The 18,462-nt window shown below is 35.2% G+C and overlaps 2 protein-coding genes across 8 annotated transcripts in view; one reads left to right on the top strand and one right to left on the bottom strand.

Moving 5' to 3' along the window:
- LOC128202654 (E3 ubiquitin-protein ligase MIB2-like) overlaps positions 1–13,549 on the bottom strand; it is a 38,135-nt gene extending 24,586 nt beyond the window's left edge. For 2 of the 3 annotated variants that reach the window (XM_052903683.1, XM_052903681.1), the window contains exons 1-3: positions 13,128–13,270; positions 2,327–2,474; positions 1,592–1,711 (exon numbers count right to left, since the gene is read on the bottom strand). In XM_052903683.1, the coding sequence (XP_052759643.1) occupies positions 1,592–1,711; positions 2,327–2,453 (247 nt within the window). In that variant the 5' untranslated portion in view covers positions 2,454–2,474; positions 13,128–13,270. Of the gene's footprint in view, positions 1–1,591; positions 1,712–2,326; positions 2,475–13,127; positions 13,271–13,468 lie in introns of those variants that run through there. The other variant, XM_052903682.1, reaches the window with a different exon arrangement.
- A 476-nt stretch (positions 13,550–14,025) lies between these two features.
- Positions 14,026–18,462, top strand: part of LOC128202655 (segment polarity protein dishevelled homolog DVL-2-like) — a 51,256-nt gene continuing 46,819 nt past the window's right edge. For 2 of the 5 annotated variants that reach the window (XM_052903686.1, XM_052903688.1), the window contains exons 1-4: positions 14,027–14,421; positions 15,077–15,146; positions 15,938–16,068; positions 16,547–16,626. In XM_052903686.1, the coding sequence (XP_052759646.1) occupies positions 14,252–14,421; positions 15,077–15,146; positions 15,938–16,068; positions 16,547–16,626 (451 nt within the window). In that variant the 5' untranslated portion in view covers positions 14,027–14,251. Of the gene's footprint in view, positions 14,422–15,076; positions 15,147–15,937; positions 16,069–16,546; positions 16,627–18,462 lie in introns of all 5 variants that reach the window. The other 3 variants (XM_052903685.1, XM_052903687.1, XM_052903689.1) reach the window with 3 other exon arrangements.

The raw sequence follows: 18,462 nt of genomic DNA on the forward strand, positions 1-18,462 counted from the left end.
AGAACATTTTTAACACTTAAGACATTACAACCGCATTCCTTGTATACCCTGCCCCTTACAGCCATCACAGATGATGTTCTGGTGCTTTATATCTGTAGGTGGAAGAACATTTTTAACACTTAAGACATTTCCACCGCATTCCTTGTATACCCTGCCCCTTACAGCCATCACAGATAATGTTCTGGTGCTTTATATCTGTAGGTGGAAGAACATTTTTAACACTTAAGACATTTCCACCGCATTCCTTGTATACCCTGCCCCTTACAGCCATCACAGATGATGTTCTGGTGCTTTATACCTGTAGGTGGAAGAACATTTTTAACACTTAAGACATTTCCACCGCATTCCTTGTATACCCTGCCCCTTACAGCCATCACAGATGATGTTCTGGTGCTTTATACCTGTAGGTGGAAGAACATTTTTAACACTTAAGATATTTCCACCGCATTCCTTGTATACCCTGCCCCTTACAGCCATCACAGATGATGTTCTGGTGCTTTATATCTGTAGGTGGAAGAATAAATTTGAATTTTAAAGGAGTTGTTATTAGTTTGATTACTTAAAAGGACTTTCTATGTAAATCTTTGTAAAAAATTCTTAAGTTGTTAAGTTTTGGGTACGTAAGTAAACATTGATAAAACTGAATATGTTATGTGCAATATGCATAGATAACTGCCTACAAAAAATTCTGTCAAATGTTTGACTTCCCATATCACAGCGCAAATTAATGCGCCAAGCTTCCAAGCTTCCCTCCTATTCCACGACAACACATTTAATTTCTACAAATAATTATTATGCTACTTGATATACCTTTAAATTTAGAAAACCCTGAAAACTTCATTACAGTTTAACAACAAATTTGTGGGATATTAAAACATGAACAAAGTTTTTCTCTCTCTAAATAAAAATGAATAATTTTCAATTATTTTTGTTAAAGAAAGCAATGAATAAGAACAGTGTGTGTATACCACGTGATAAATTGTGTCATTAATGGTACGTCGGAAGGCAATATTTTGATTTGAAAAAAGACTTAAAACAAAGATAACCGTACTATTTCTTCACCATTTTAAATGAAACAAAGCGCGGTCTACGCTGCTGAGGACCCTGCCTCAAAGGATCCTATTTTCTTTAAACACTTCAAAAAACCTTTTCACAATACGACCGTCTGACGGAGCACTGTCAAAACATGAATTTGGAAACAGGTTTGTCAATGTGTTTGATGAAACAAATGACTTTATCAAATGTTGGTAATTAAACAAATGCAGGGCATATACTGCCCTTTGTTTCATTTAAAATGGTGGTGTAAAAGAAAAGTTATCTTTGATTTAAGTCTTCATTTTAAGCAAAATGTTGCCTTCCGACGTAGCACATGACGTAATTTAGCATGTGGTTTACACACACTGAAGCAGCAAAACAGTAAAGGGTTGGTAAATGACCCCATGTTTACTTTACATCCTACATATAATTTTTTTGTGAATGGCATGACTATGATTTCATTGTGCTTTTATGAAGTAACAACATCACAATTAACATGGCATATCAGGGATTTCCTAAAACATTCCTTCATACTAGCACACTCCAAACTTCTTACCAACAGGGGCGTTATCCAAGATCCTCAGGTCATATGCCCCCTGGTATCCAACTCTGTAGTTTGTCCGAGATCCGGTGTCCCACTGAACCACCACTGTCTTGTCAGGGGAGGTTGTGCTCCCTGAAACAGAATAGTATAATGTAACCATTTATGGTAAAGTACAACCAAAGGTACATTACTCCCACACTATAACTTTTCTGGCAGCATGCATCCCACTGTACAACCACTGTCTTGTCTAGGGAGTTCAAACTTCCATAAAATAATATGGTATAATGTAACCATTTTGTTTGAGTATGATGTAACCAATAAAACAATTTTCCCTACAATAAACTCTGTAGTTTCACTAGTTTGAGCTAGATTCCAAATATGCCATTACTGTCTTCTCTTAGGAGGTTGTACTCCCTTAAAATAGTATGGAATAATGTAAACATACTGATCAAGTTAGTATGTGACAGATGTCACATTATTTCCAACTCTAGCTTTTACTTTTTTAACACTAGACTAATGCAGCCTTGCCTCACTGAATGGTTCTTTAAAATAAAAAGGCATTAGGCAAACATTTCAGTATGGTATAAGGTAACACATGATATTAAATCACACTAATGTCTACATTTTACATAAGACCTGTTTTCAAATCTTTAAAGCAGGGCTTGGGACACACCTGAACTGCATCACAATACCATCAGGGATCATTAATGCCACCATACTCTTTCCCCAACAGCGCCATACACTTACCCTGTTTCCCAATCTCGACGACTGTTCCGACATGCCCCTCCCCATCATCCTGGTTCCCCCATTTCCAATCGGGTCCCCGTACGCATCTCAGCCCAACCTCAATACCAGTAGAAGTTGTCTCAGTCATGAAGCAGGCTCATTGTAGGATCTGGAATTATAATAATATACTGTTAGCACTTTTATGAAACAAAGGGCAGTTTTATCAGGAATCTTAGCAACCATTTTGAACCTAGAAGAGATTTTCAATGGTAGTATAGCGTTTCATCACAAATCTTAGCAGCCATTATGAACCTAGAAGGGTTTTTCAATGGTAGTACAGCGTTTCATCACAAATCTTAGCAGCCATTATGAACCTAGAAGGGATTTTCAATGGTAGTACAGCGTTTCATCACAAATCTTAGCAGCCATTATGAACCTAGAAGGGTTTTTCAATGGTAGTACAGCGTTTCATCACAAATCTTAGCAGCCATTATGAACCTAGAAGGGATTTTCAATGGTAGTACAGCGTTTCATCACAAATCTTAGCAGCCATTATGAACCTAGAAGGGATTTTCAATGGTAGTACAGCGTTTCATCACAAATCTTGGAAGCCATTATGAACCTAGAAGGGATTTTCAATGGTAGTACAGCGTTTCATCACAAATCTTAGCAGCCATTATGAACCTAGAAGGGATTTTCAATGGTAGTACAGCGTTTCATCACAAATCTTAGCAGCCATTATGAACCTAGAAGGGATTTTCAATGGTAGTACAGCATTTCATCACAAATCTTAGCAGCCATTATGAACCTAGAAGGAATTTTTGGTGGTAGTACAGCGTTTCATCACAAATCTTAGCAGCCATTATGAACCAAGAAGGGATTTTCGATGGTAGTACAGCGTTTCATCACAAATCTTAGCAGCCATTATGAACCTAGAAGGGATTTTCGATGGTAGTACAGAATTTCATCACAAATCTTAACAGCCATTATGAACCTAGAAGGGATTTTCAATGGTAGTACAGCATTTCATCACAAATCTTAGCAGCCATTATGAACCTAGAAGGAATTTTTGGTGGTAGTACAGCGTTTCATCACAAATCTTAGCAGCCATTATGAACCTAGAAGGGATTTTCGATGGTAGTACAGCGTTTCATCACAAATCTTAGCAGCCATTATGAACCTAGAAGGGATTTTCGATGGTAGTACAGCATTTCATCACAAATCTTAACAGCCATTATGAACCTAGAAGGGATTTTCAATGGTAGTACAGCGTTTCATCACAAATCTTATCAGCCATTATGAACCTAGAAGGGATTTTCAATGGTAGTACAGCATTTCATCACAAATCTTAGCAGCCATTATGAACCTAGAAGGGATTTTCAATGGTAGTACAACGTTTCATCACAAATCTTAGCAGCCATTATGAACCTAGAAGGGTTTTTCAATGGTAGTACAGCGTTTCATCACAAATCTTAGCAGCCATTATGAACCTAGAAGGAATTTCAATGGTAGTACAGCGTTTCATCACAAATCTTGGAAGCCATTATGAACCTAGAAGGGATTTTCAATGGTAGTACAGCGTTTCATCACAAATCTTGGAAGTGCTTATGAATCAATTTTTTAGTATTTTAGCAGTACTACTGTTTGAAAATGTACAAAATTACACCTATGAAACATGATGAAACAGCCCTGGACCCAGGTAAGGCTCGACTCCTTCGCCAATAGATATAGCACCCTCAACCTAACATGTAAGCCAAAGGTTTATCAGAGAACAAACATATTTCACATTATTCTATTTGTTCAGCCTTAATGAGACCCAACAAGAGGTCTTCTGAGTAAACTCCAACACCCATCTGTTTTTCTACCCAGTCAATACAAGGGGATGACTCAAAAATTATGAAAGCCCGATTATTGGGTTCATGCTTCACATGTGCGCATTGTCTACTGCAACAAACATGCTTAGTTTCAAAATAACTGGAACAGTTTTATTGAGGTATCGGCCAAGTAAAAGATTTACAGAACCGCGACAACAACACATGGATTTAACAATACCTTAAACATAAATCTTTCAAAAACAGACAAATATAAAAGCCATAAATACAGACATACAATCAAGTATACCTTTGGTAGATAAGCAGTTCCAAAATTCTCTCAAAAAAAGAATGATACAAATTTCAAAATTCGACAGTTTTTCAGATATATTGCAAAGAAATGTATCCTTAAATATTCAAATTTAGATTCAGTACGGGCAATTTTATTATTTTATAAGTGTCATAAGCTTGACGTGTTGGGTTGAACAAACTCCAAATACATTCCAGACAAGTTCTTATTTGTTTACACTATTACCGGCAATATTTCGCTATCCTTGAAATATAACTTTGAATAATACAAATACAGTGACTTAATTTTCCATCACAAATTTTTCACATTGAAATTTAACCAACAATAGACAGTGAAAAATGAAAATAGGCCACAAATAAAAAAATATTTGTTTGTGGTTACCATAACAAGAAATTTGGGAGTGCATCTACAGGTAGGTAGGGATATTTAGTTTTCTTAGTACTTTTTCCCCTGTAGTATGCATCTTTTGGCTACAAACACTCCTCTGTAGAAAACAGACTGAAAAAAATTGCCACAACAGACTGTCAAACCTTTTTTGTAGTTGGGCCGACTTTAATGAGTCAGTTCCAGTTACCGCAAACAAATTTTTATTAAGGATGGCCTTCCAAATTAATGTATGTAAACTATGTAAGTCTGTTCTAGGAAAGGAAAAACTCATTAATCAATGTTGCATTCATCAGAACATTACATGCCTGACAGAGATAATGTTCGAGGAAATTTGACATTGAAAATTCGTGTTACCATCTTGTGATCTGCACAACAATCATTTTTTGTGGTCAATATCATCCGGAATCAGCTTTAAGGAAAAGACAATTGTGACAAAGTCAAGGTTTGGGTAAAAGAGTTATGGAAGGGTGTTCTTTTCTGGTAGCATCCTTCTGTCCTAATAAAGACCAACATCAATGTTTACACTTTTGCCGTCAAAGAATTTAATCCTTAGATTATTAAAGCTGCATTCTCAGGGACTGAACGTATTGACAACTTGTTTATTTATTGTTATGGAACGAGCCAATTTTTGCGTAAATATCTGCAAACCAGTCATATAAGACTGCTGACAAAAAAAATCAGACCACAGATTTTCATATTTAAGTTCAAAAATTGATGCTTAATGCATTTTTCTTAAACCGTTAATAAAGCTTTTAGCCATAAAACATTTATTATCAAACGGAAATATGAAAATCTGGGATCTGATCTGGTTTGCAGATATTTACGCAAAAATTGGCTCATTCCAAGACAAAAAATAAAAAAGTTGTCAAAACGGTAAATCTTTGAGAGTGCAGCTTTTAATATTTCTTTTGTTGGATTAAAACTTATGATATGATTATACATTATTATAACATACAAACTTTACATAATTGGCAGTTGAAATCTAACATTGAGACTACAATTAAACACTATTCCTATCATTTACTGTTAAATTCATAATATTCCAAATTCTATTCGGCCGGATAAAATGAGCCCTTTTCACCCTAAGCATCCTGTCCCTTTTCCGCATCTCCATTTGACAGTTGTCCATAGGCAGCAGTACTCTGCCCTTTTTAAAACCCGCATTAAATAAACCCTACAAATGCTTGCCTGTAATTTTCCAGTCCAAAAGTGGCATACAGTCTGGCAACATGTGTAAACTAAGGTTCATTAAAATATCTTGAAAGGTTTAAAGACAATAACAATAAATCATCTTATTCTCTTTGAAAGATAGACAAGCTTATAATATCCAAAATGCTCATTTTTAGGAAGAAAAGGTTATATTTCAATACTACTTATTTGGGTATTCATTACATTCTTGGAAATCAGTTTAAGGAAATACATTAGTCATATTAAAACATTCATTGTATAAAGATTTTTTTTCCCGTTTAAAAACCATTTAAATTTTACTTTTTTCTGTTTTAAACCAAACAGAAACTTTGATAGTGAAATACACATTAACTGAAATTTCGAAGTTTAAGTTTCCTGAATACAATTTTTTTCCAGCATTTTTAAAATAGTATATATGTTAAAAATCACATAATTTGAAACTATATCTTGCTAAATAAACAGATTTATATTATAACAAGTTTGATGACCATAGGTCCGGGAATTGTTGAGTTATCACTCGGACAAGCTTTGGTCTTCCAACAGACCGACCGACATGTGCAAAGCAATTATATAACCCCTCTGCTTCGAAGGGGGGCATAATTAAACTAGATGTTCACTGAAAACTGATACTTCAACTCATGCATTTAGTGACATATAAATTTCTACTGTCTACTATATAAGAAAATAAAATATGGACAATCAGAAAACCTTTTTTCAGCTTACAGTCACACTGACCTTGACCTTTGACCCACTGACCTCAAAATCAATAGGGTTCATCTGCTGGTCATGACCAATAAGCCTACCTAGTATGAGGTCCCTGGGTCAAAGCGTTCTCAAGTTATTGATCGGAAACCGTTTTTCATGTTAAGGTCACACTGACCTTGACCTTTGACCTCAAAATCAATAGGGTTCATCTGCTGGTCATGACCAATACACCTACCAAGTATGAGGTTCCTGGGTCAAAGCGTTCTCAAGTTATTGATCGGAAACCGTTTTTCATGTAAAGGTCACACTGACCTTGACCTTTGACCCACTGACCTCAAAATCAATAGGGTTCATCTGCTGGTCATGACCAATAAGCCTACCTAGTATGAGGTCCCTGGGTCAAAGCGTTCTCAAGTTATTGATCGGAAACCGTTTTTCATGTTAAGGTCACACTGACCTTGACCTTTGACCCACTGACCTCAAAATCAATAGGGTTCATCTGCTGGTCATGACCAATACACCTACCAAGTATGAGGTTCCTGGGTCAAAGCGTTCTCAAGTTATTGATCGGAAACCGTTTTTCATGTAAAGGTCACACTGACCTTGACCTTTGACCCACTGACCTCAAAATCAATAGGGTTCATCTGCTGGTGATGACCAATACACATACCAAGTATGAGGTCCCTCGGTCAAAGCGTTCTCAAGTTATTGATCGGAAACCATTTGGTATTCCGACCGACCGACCGACAGACAGACAGACCGACCGACCGACCGACCGACATGTGCAAAACAATATACCCCACTTTTTTCAAAAGGGGGCATAATAAGTCATTTTACTACAAGACTGATTAAAATTACAAGCATAAAAGTAATATTCAGACACAAGGTTTTGATATTTTGAGCTTCCAAGCTTTTGACTTTAGAAGTTTTCTTCAAAACTATGGAAGTTTCTGTACTTCCAAGGAATTAAGTTCAGAAGTTTTAACCCATTTCTGGGGAGTAATATACTTCCAAACTTCCTCAGGCTCAGAAGCCCTGAAAAAATATTCTTTGTATTTATATAGTAATTTCTGCTCTTCACAACTATGACCAAGTACTGTGGGACAATCAACTGACAAAATCTCATTTCTCTGCAAGCAAATTAATGTAGAGATTTAGTGACAGAAATTCAAGGAAATTATTTAAGATTAATTAAGTAATCTTTGATAGATCTGAGTCAGTAGTTCTCCTGAGTCCTGACTGTAGATTGTAAAATATGGTGCAACATAGGATGGAGTCCCACCACAAAAAAATATCAATTCTGTTTTTTTTTAATTAAACCATTAAACTAATTAAAAGGGGAAATTTATCGAAATCTGGTTGCCATCAATGATAGAATTCTTGGTGCACACAATGACGGAAGTCTGGATGCTGACAATGATAGAAATCTTGGTGCCGACGATGATAGAAATCTTGGTGCCGACAATGACCGAAATCTGGATGCTGACAATGATAGAAATCTTGGTGCCGACAATGACCGAAATCTGGATGCCAACAAAGATAGAAATCTTGGTGCCGACAATGACGGAAATCTGGATGCCAACAATGATAGAAATCTTGGTGCGTACATTGACGGAAATCTTTATGCCGACAATGATATAAATCTTGGTGCAGACAATGACGGAAATCTTGATGCCGACAATGATAGAAATCTTGGTGCAGAAAGTGGCGGAAATCTGGATGCTAACAATGATAGAAATCTTGGTGCCGACAATGACGGAAATCTAGATGCCAACAATGATAGAAATCTTGATGCCGAAAGTGGCGGAAATCTGGATGCTGACAATGATAGAAATCTTGATGCCGACAATGATAGAAATCTTGGTGCAGATAATGACGGAAATCTGGATGCCAACAATGTTAAAAATCTTGGTGTCGACAATGACAGAAATCTGGATGCCGACAATGATAGAAATCTTGGTGCCGAAAGTGGCCGAAATCTGGATGCCAACAATGATAGAAATCTTGGTGCCGACAATGACGGAAATCTGGATGCCGACAATGATAGAAATCTTGGTGACGATGACGATAGAAGTCCCTGTGCTGACAATAAAAGATGATAGAAATGTGAGTGCCCAAAACAATAGAAACCAGGGTGCTGGCAATGACAAAAATCTTAGTGCCAAAAATGACAGAAATCTTGGTGCAAATGATAATACAAACCTGTGTGCCAACAATTACAGAAATCTTGGTGTCTACAGAGATAGAAATCTTGGTGCCGGCAATAATGGAAATCTGGGTGCCGATGATGATAGACCTCAGATCATGCACGCTTCCAAACACTTGTCTGACCATTATAAACCATAAGCTCTAATCAAATGTTTGTCTTCATTTGTTATCCAGTAAACTGTTTCAGACAGTCACAATACACAAAATCACAACAGGATAGTACAATGTAAGCTCCTACGAAAAAAAAAGCCATCCATCAACATTGATTAAGTGTAAAAAGAACATTAACACAAATGAAAACAAGCCAAAGAATATCCAAACTATCCCCAGGGAGAGCGAAAAAACCTTGTCCACACATAAATATTCTAGCCATTACCCGAATAAGAGCCAGCCAATTAACTCAAAGATATCAAGTTGATACAATATATCTGTCAATTGTTGTCAGTGGAGAAACAAGATCACAAGAGAAAATTTAGGGAGCATGTTGGCAAGCTAGACTAAATTACCTGAAGTTCTTTGCAGGGCAGTGATAAAAACAAGAAAAACACATGGAAATAATATAAATACATTGATTATTTCACTTAAAAGAACTATTCTATTTAACATTTTTTTAATAGTGGTCAGAATTCTCTTTATCATTTATCAGGACATTTACGGTATATATACATATGAAAAATCAACAAATGAAATTACCAAACATAGACCTCATCCATTTGAAGGAGTCAATGACCAGTCAGACACATAGTATACTTAACCAAATTACAGAGATTTAGGCCAGTTCCGTAATAAAAGACTTTGTAAAATATATTGATTTGTGAAGCCAATGAAATGACCTGTTGGCTTTACCAGTAATGGACAATGTATCTTATCTTTGAAGGGAACCACCATTACTAAGACGAAACCAAACTGATTTTATGTTTAGCGTCCGGTTCCAATTCTAAAATCTACCAAACCACCAGCAAAAAACCCCCATAGAACCAAGTGCCATAGAAACAATTATAGCTGCCACAGACACAGTGCACTTGACTATTCTGCTGCTTTTAAGTTTAAGGATTGCAAGGTTAAAAGGTGAAGGTGAAACATGCATGGATCACTAAAATTTGTTTACATGCAAAACCTTAACCAGAATTTCTAATTCAAATAATTAAGGGGCAAAACTTGCACTATATGCAAGACAGAGTTATCAAACTTGATAGTATATAGTTTCACAATGCAATAAATGAAGTTGTTGTTGAGTTATTGACTTAAATCGGATTACATGCAAAATCTAACCAGAATTTCTAAGTCCAAAAATGAAGGGGAAAGATAGAGTTATCTAACTTGGTTATTTAAGAAGGTTGGAAAGTTTGGAGCCCTTACCATTGTTTGCTATTGATGCAAAATACAGTTACCTTACCATCAGTAGTTGCTGAGATATTAACCTGTGTATGCTTAATGCAAAACCTTAACCAGAATTTCTATGTTTTGGCAACACATGTCTAAAGTTTCAATGCAATTCATGAAGTATTTGCTGAGATAATGACTTAAAGGACTGGTGCTTACATCCAATTTGTACCAAAACCTAAACCAAGGCATGACTCCAACGCTAGCTTTCCTTATTCTTCGAATAGTCACGCTAAAAACATACCTTATTCTCTTACGAACAAAATAGCCAAATGACAGTGATTTGCTAAGAAAATAAGTCAATTTTATATCAGTAAGAATGACCCATTATCTTTGTACAGAAAATTCCCCCAAATAATTGTACTTTTGTAATGCCAATTAACTGTCTAGACTGTATTTTATACTGTTAGCCTAATGTTCTATTACTTTGGTGAGACACAGTCTGATAAGATTAATTACTGGTACTGCTGTCTAGAACATGACTGTCCACTTCAGGTTTGTTACAACATCATGCCAGTGTAATTTCCCCCTACTTGGTTTACGGCATAGAAACAGTAATTTTACTTGATATGCAAAATTTTCTTATTCACCCTTGTATGTATGCATTTCTTAAGACCTTGCGGTCAAGGATAACCAGTAAAAGGCAATCACTTATTTCTAACAGGGTGCTTTCGTTAGCGCTGAAGGGACAGCAAGCAAAAGACAGTGGAATAAGAGCAAGTGCCGTTGCAATACCCTAGCTCTCTTTGAAGAGACCCCTTGGTTCTTTAACATGCTTGGCATAAATCACCTTAAGACGGGGTACAACTTTTCTGGGTTAATCAATTACTGAGTACACCAGTTTCCAAGCACAACACCACTTCCCGAAATTATAAAAATTCTGCCTGTCCACCGGAAGTTTTTGCCTATCCGAAAAAATATTTGCCTGTCCGAACAATCAGATTTAAATTCAATCTGCAATAAAATTGTCCAACATGAAAGGGCCGGGGCCCATCTATATAGTTTCAATATTCAATATAGTTTTTATCCTTAGACAATGCCTCATTGCGAACATTCAGTCTATTGGTCAACTATTTTCATTGACCAATCAATCCACTTGGATTCTAAACGTAAGTTTTAGTAAAATCATAGTTTGATATTGAATATGGCCCTAGAACCAATTGTGCTAATTTGCCAAACATTTTGAAATTAAATGGCCAAAACCCTGAAATATCTTATTCTGAGTATATAATGCACATACACATTGAGATTGCGTTATGTGATAGCAGGTTAAGGTAAGACCTTGATTATCCTTAAGTAAAAAAGAAGAAAAATTTGGCTTGGTCAAATTTTGACCATTCAAACAAATGAAATGAGGTACTGAACATAGGCTAAAGGATGGGGCCATAGTTTGTTCAAAAAAGAATAACAACACAATAAAAAACAAATAATGAAGCGAAAACACAACAACAAGCACACACACTAGAACAAGAATCCCATCACCAATATTTTGACTTTTTCAAATGTTTAAGTTTTGAATGGTCATATATAAAATGAAATATAAAATGAATGCCATTTTTTCTAGGACAGGAGGCTGTAGTGAAAAAAGAGTAAACAAGATAAAAGAATCTACTTGTCCTGTATATGCAAACAAGAAACATTACCTCATTGAACTATTTTCTGACCAATGCTAACTAACACCCAAACAATACTCCATCCATTACTAAGTATGTCAAGGGGAATGACTATTATTAAAGGCAGAATTATTGGCTTCACAGTCAGTGGTAACATGTTTAAATAAGTTTCCTGTTAATGTTCTTACCTTAACTTTAAAAGCCAAGGTTTCTACTTGAACAGTTTAAAAAAAGCAACATATCTATTCTTCATCATGTTTTGTTTCATAAATATGTATTTCAACGAATTCAGGTAAATAAAGACGTCAGGCGCGTAGGAAGGAAATTGACACTGGGGCCACTGAAGGGGTGGGCTCGGGAGGGGTGTCCCCTCCATTCGAGATTTATTCAATTTTAAGCATTGAAAGACTCGATTTCCAGTGAGTTCAGGTTTTATTTTCATGTTTTGTTCTAAACCTTTATCCGTTAAAATAGTTGATAGATATAAAACTATTATTGTTTAGTAACATTTATTCACTACGACATTTAGACACTGACACATGGGCAAGATCATGATCTTCAGAGGCTATCATGTCTTTGTCAGAGCCCTGCTTAGGTTGTCACTGTGCTTTAACAGTTCATACCCAAGTGTCACACTAAAGAGAAAGTGGAATGAGGCCATCTGACTCTTCACACCAACACACCAACAATGCGCGCTCTGGTCTCAGTGTCTTTTGTGGTCTCAAAGGTGGTATCCCACAATTTCTAGAGAACAGAATAATTATCTAAAACACTTTTCAAACACTCCGCCCTAACAGTCCATCTAGTCGGGCACAGCACTCTAAACCCAGGTGTGGCTTTATTTAAAATACGATTATTAAGAAAAACGGAATCAAATATTCGCGGCCCCATTGCCTTTACTAGCCGCTGCCCCTGCAGCCCAAGCTCCTACGCGCCTGGACATATAAAATGGCTATCACATCCAGTAAAAACATCTATTTCTCAACCATTTACTTGATACAGGACATAGAGAAAGGGGTTGCAAAGAGAAAGGTGTTTTTTAACTATTCAAATTGAAAAAAAATGAGTGAGGTGCGAAATCCTTTTTGTCCCAAACTGGCAATTTTCATGACATAAAACTACCCAAAATGTCCCATGACTTTCAGTTTTTACCCCGAAATGTACAGTCCAGGGCCTGAGTCAATACTACATTGTTTTGGGTTAAAGTTATAACTTACCTGTTTGAAGCTTTGGTAAATTAAGCTCTTCCTTAAAACTAAGATGTCAAATCCAAGCAATTTAACAAGTCCTGTCAATCCTCTTATTTGATGTACGTATTCACTCTTTAATAGTTCGAATATAAATGACACACTTAGGTAATTATGATTTATACCCTTATAATTGGCCAAACTAAAACTTGTGAACAACCAATAAAACGCCAGACTGTGTAGGGTCAACAACAAAAAATACAGTTCAATCAGTTACAGACATGCTTGGTTACATTAACTTGTATATTACATCCTGTTTAAATCAGTATTTTTTATAAACAGAATATACAAGTTTACCAAATTTCGCTTACCACTGATGTAAAACAGAAACAAAAGCAAAAAGTCTTAATGGAACTTTGAAACAGGAAGTATTTTGTAAACTGAACAGTCAGGGGTGAATAATTTGCTGCATTTGAGGAGTGATTAAATCAGAGTATATTTTATGAAATCAACTAAAAACTACAAGGATGTTTAAAAAAAGTTTTAATGTGTTTGTCAAAGATATACCAGTACGTAGAAAAATTATAAGTATTCATTTATTCTGTCTACCAAAAATGTAAATATCAGGGCTGCACCTAATTGACATTTCAGCTGTTCAAATCTCCTCCCACTTATTTAGGATAATCAATAAAAGGTCCATTACTTCTGAGTTTTAAATTACTTTGGAATGAATGCATTGTCAATGAATTAAAATAAAATATTCTCCTTCGATATAAATAAATAAATGTTCAAGACATATCAGGCAAAACTGTATAATTGAAAAAATCGGGGCACCTGCAGATGAGTAAATTGAAACTTTACAGGGAAAGTGCCAGTAAGCTAATGTCATTTCCGAAAAATGAATTATTTGCCTTATTGTGGCATACAATCGTGAAATAGGCAATACTTTGTGTTTCTAATATTTGTTTTTATTAAAAGGCAAAAACGCTTCTTATTTTGTTGTCAAATGGTATGTCATTTATCTTATCGGATCTGACAATCGAACTCCTTAAGCGCAACGGAAAGAGGTACATTGGAAAGTAAACTAGACGCCATTTTGATACAGAAAACAGGACCATTGTCAAATATAGTGAAGTTTGCGCCTTTCCTCCGGGATGGAGGAAATTAAGGAAACTAAAATTATCTATCACATCGATGACGAAGACACTCCATACCTGATTAAGCTCAATATTCCTGCAGATCGTGTTACTCTTGGAGACTTTAAAAATGCCCTCAATCGACCAAATTACAAGTTCTTTTTCAAGTCCATGGACGATGATTTTGGGTAAGTTCATAGTATATTTATGCGGTCTATATGTATAACATATGCGTACTCTAACATGTTTACCTGGTGTCTTCATCGAATATTGCATAGTTTTGCATCACACTTCATATTTAATAATTGGGTCAAAGAAATAACAAAAAATACCCCAAAAAATAAACATGGTGTGCATTTCAGAAATTGAATATTTTTTGGTTTCTCAGGTAGATCAGCAAACCATCATTCAAGATATCATTGAAGTGTTATCATATTAACATTGCACTCTGAATTTTGCCAGAATCATAATAGTATTAAATAACAAAAACAATGTTCTGTGTCTTTCTGTGAGCCTGAAACTTTCCTTAATGGTAAGCAGCATTGAAGGGTTTTAAAGAAGTATTTAATACTTGCAAAGGTAGTATGTGTTACGCACAAACTTAAAAAAATTAAAGCATTTGGCATCCAGACTAAAATCATTACTATACTTATATGTTACACAAGATTATTAATGGTACACAATAATTGAGAATTCAGTATGCAGGGGTAAAAGGGGGATGGCGGTCACCCTTATTTCATCTATGGTAATTCACAGTTCAATGGCAATCAAATCAATTGTGACTTGAGAAGTGCTTTTTCTTGAACACCATTAGTTCATGTCTCTTTCATTCATATTTAACAGTGTCGTCAAAGAAGAAATCATAGATGAAGAACAGAGGTTGCCATGCTTCAATGGGAGAGTTGTTTCTTGGGTAAGAAATTGCCTAGCATATATTTTTTAAATGTAAGCTATGATTGAATCAATGAAAGAATTAAATTAACGAACATATTACAATATCACAATAACTGAATGGCACCCAAGCAAATATGCTTCTATAAACTGAATAAATTACATGTATGTGATGCACATCGTGTGCTATATGTTTGATAAAATAATATGTGCTAAAGTCGAAAGGAAATAAATTAAAAAATGGAACACATTTTGAAAAGATTAAATCCTTATGGAATGCTGAGCTCTATTTAAGAAATACTACAAAAACTATATGCACTTTCAGGGTTCTCAATAAGTTTCAGTTGAACCGTCTCAAATAGTAAAGTAACCGACCAGCTACTACTTATTCTATTTAAAATTCATTTAGTTTTCCAAATTTGAACTGGCCCAATTGTCATTTGAACCCTCCATTTTGGCCGGCAGCCGGTTCTTATTGAGAACACTGCACTTTCAAGCACCAAATATATCTAGAAATAAATTATTTTCAGATTGAAAACACTCATTAATTTACTTGTTGATAACATAACAATTGGTCGATTTACAAGTTGAGTTTTGTATTTTGTCATACATTTCCTGTCGCATACGTTTCTTTTTGATATATTTTTTCAAAACAAGCTTGTGTGCCTTTTAAGTTCATGTTTAACATTTAAGAATTTGCAGAATGAGCGATAATATTTAAAATTATATAATTTATGCACCTAAAATGCATGATCTATATTCATAATTGCATGTGTGTTCTATTTAATGTTAATTTATTGACAACATTTCCAGTTGGTGGCGGCAGAGAGCAGCAATGCGTCTGATACGCAGTCACAATGTACAGACTCACAGGCAGGGGATCTCCATGTGATGCCAACTGAGCGAGTGGGAGGGATCGGGGATAGCAGACCACCTTCCTTCCAGTAAGTGTCCGGGCATGGGATTATTAATTGATTTATACCATGATTCTACTTGTGTTTGCATATGATTTTAAGATTAAAATCCATATTACATCAAACTTTTGGAATAATTTTGTCACTATTTTCATTAGAACTAGAATTAGATTATGCTGACAATAAATGGAGATGCAAACAAGAGTCTTGCAGCCATCAGTTATAGTCGCAATACAGCTAAAAGAAATAAGCATAAACTCAATAGATTTTGGGAGGAGGAGGAAAAGCTGATACCTGTGTCTGTGCTTACATATGATAATCTTATCTAAACTTTAAAGTGCAATGTATCTAAACTTTAAAGTGCAATGTAATTCCTAAGAATCAGAATGGGAGCTCTATGGTGCACAGCCTTTTTCTATTCGATATTGAACACTTCTGGAGCCATCATTATTGTTAATGGATGTATGATCTAAATTAGAATAAACAATATGTGCTCATCTTATTTCAGTGCCAATGCGTCTGTAGCAAGTCGAGATGACCATTGTGACACATGTACAGAAACAGACTCAGTGATTAGTTCACGAAGAGGTAAGGGCAGCTGTGTATTGTTGGTCAAAATGTGGCAATACTGATTGTGCTAGAGTGCATCAGTTATTGGATCATTCTATGCAGTGTATCTTAGGGATCAAACTAGACAAATGTTTGAGCTCAGACTTGGATGATGTACATGTCTACTGTTGCCGTATGTCTTCCTATAATGAAGTAGGGTTTTAGCTGAAGGTTTGTGGAAGGGTGCTGCACCCTGTACTTTATCAGTAGCTCCATTCTGCCCCCATGAAGATCAGCATGGGTACCCTTCTGCCTTCAAAGAATTAACTGCTCAAAACAACTATTGCTTTTGTATTGTCTAAAACTTATAATTCGATTATAAGTACATACACTCCTGACATACCTGGCAGTTGTTAACACAATTTCTAACATTTTCCTGCCAAATTCATAATGTTCAAGTTCTTCATGGTCCAATTCAATGTGCCCTTTTAACCTTAGCATCCTTTCTATTTTCTGCAGCACCCTGCTCTTTTTAAATCCTGGCTAAAATCCTAGATGAAGTTACATTTCGATCTAGTTTGATCCATGTTCATGTAACATGTTTTACTCCCTAAATAGACTGTTGCAAGTTAGTTGAAATAGAAAGCTTTAAATGTTGTTTGTTAGTCTGTAATATTGTGAATTAATCAAACACTACACACTAAGAAATCTGAATTATTTGAAAATATTCATTCATGAAATTAATAATGTCATGATTATGTTTCAATTTCAAACTCAAAATGAACTGATTCAGATTTCTTAGTTTGGTGCTGTAAGAAGTTAACTGTAGAAAAACAATGTATGCAACACCATTTCTCATTGTTTCTGTCGAACTACCAGAAAATCATCGCTTCTCCCAGAAAATAGGCTAAAAGATTAAAAATTGAGTGAACAGTTTGGATAAGACTTCCAAATGCGAAATGTTGTAATTTTTAAGAAATCGAAAGCTGATGTCTATGTCACATTAAAGACCACCTTTTCAATGAGTGTTTAATTTAATTTAGAGTTTGAATACACTTTTGTGTTGGCATGTTTTCGTTACAAAACATTTTATATCTGGGAGAAATACTGTCAAAAGTTGTGGCAATGAGGTTCAAACTTTCTTTTCCAAATTCTTAATAGAAGCAGTGATATCAAAATGTATTGGGATACTATCCAATATTCTGTTCAATTAAACCTGAAGTATTTCAGAACCACTCTAAGAAATGTTGCTGCGTGCATTTATTTTCTATTGTTATAAAGCGTAATAAAAGTTATTTTTGGATGCCCAACTAACAATGTAAATATTGCTTGTAATCTTGCACAGATTGTATTTTATCAAATATTATATCGTGTTTTTTAAGTGTGAGTATTTACCAAAGCTCTTACGTTTGAAAGTTTTTGTTTTACATTTAGTTTTACTATTCATTTTTGATTTGGAAAAATCCTATATAAAAAATAGAGCCTTTCAGATACATTTTGTTATACGATATGTTTCATTTCTCTAATATAGTTTCTGTGTAAAAAGCTCTATTATCTGTTAGAAATAGGTTGTCCATCGCAGAATGTTTGAGCATTTAATTAGTTTGTTTCTCTTAAGTATGATTGACACCATAAAAGAACCATTACTGGAAAATACAAAAATAAATGAACACAATTTGTTGTAAGTATAAAAGGACCTATCTTTTTAGCATTGCTTGTTGTCACATATGTTAAAACTTGTCTTACAAAGCTCAGATATTTGTTTAGAATGCATGAAAGTCAGTAGAAAAAGTAACTGAAATGTTGCTGACAGATATTATTTTAATTTCAGTGAATGTTTAGCTTTTGTTCCCACCAAATATAATCTTTAAAAAA

The sequence above is a fragment of the Mya arenaria genome, chromosome 9 (assembly GCF_026914265.1).
Source record: "Mya arenaria isolate MELC-2E11 chromosome 9, ASM2691426v1".
Taxonomy (NCBI): Eukaryota; Metazoa; Mollusca; class Bivalvia; order Myida; family Myidae; genus Mya; species Mya arenaria.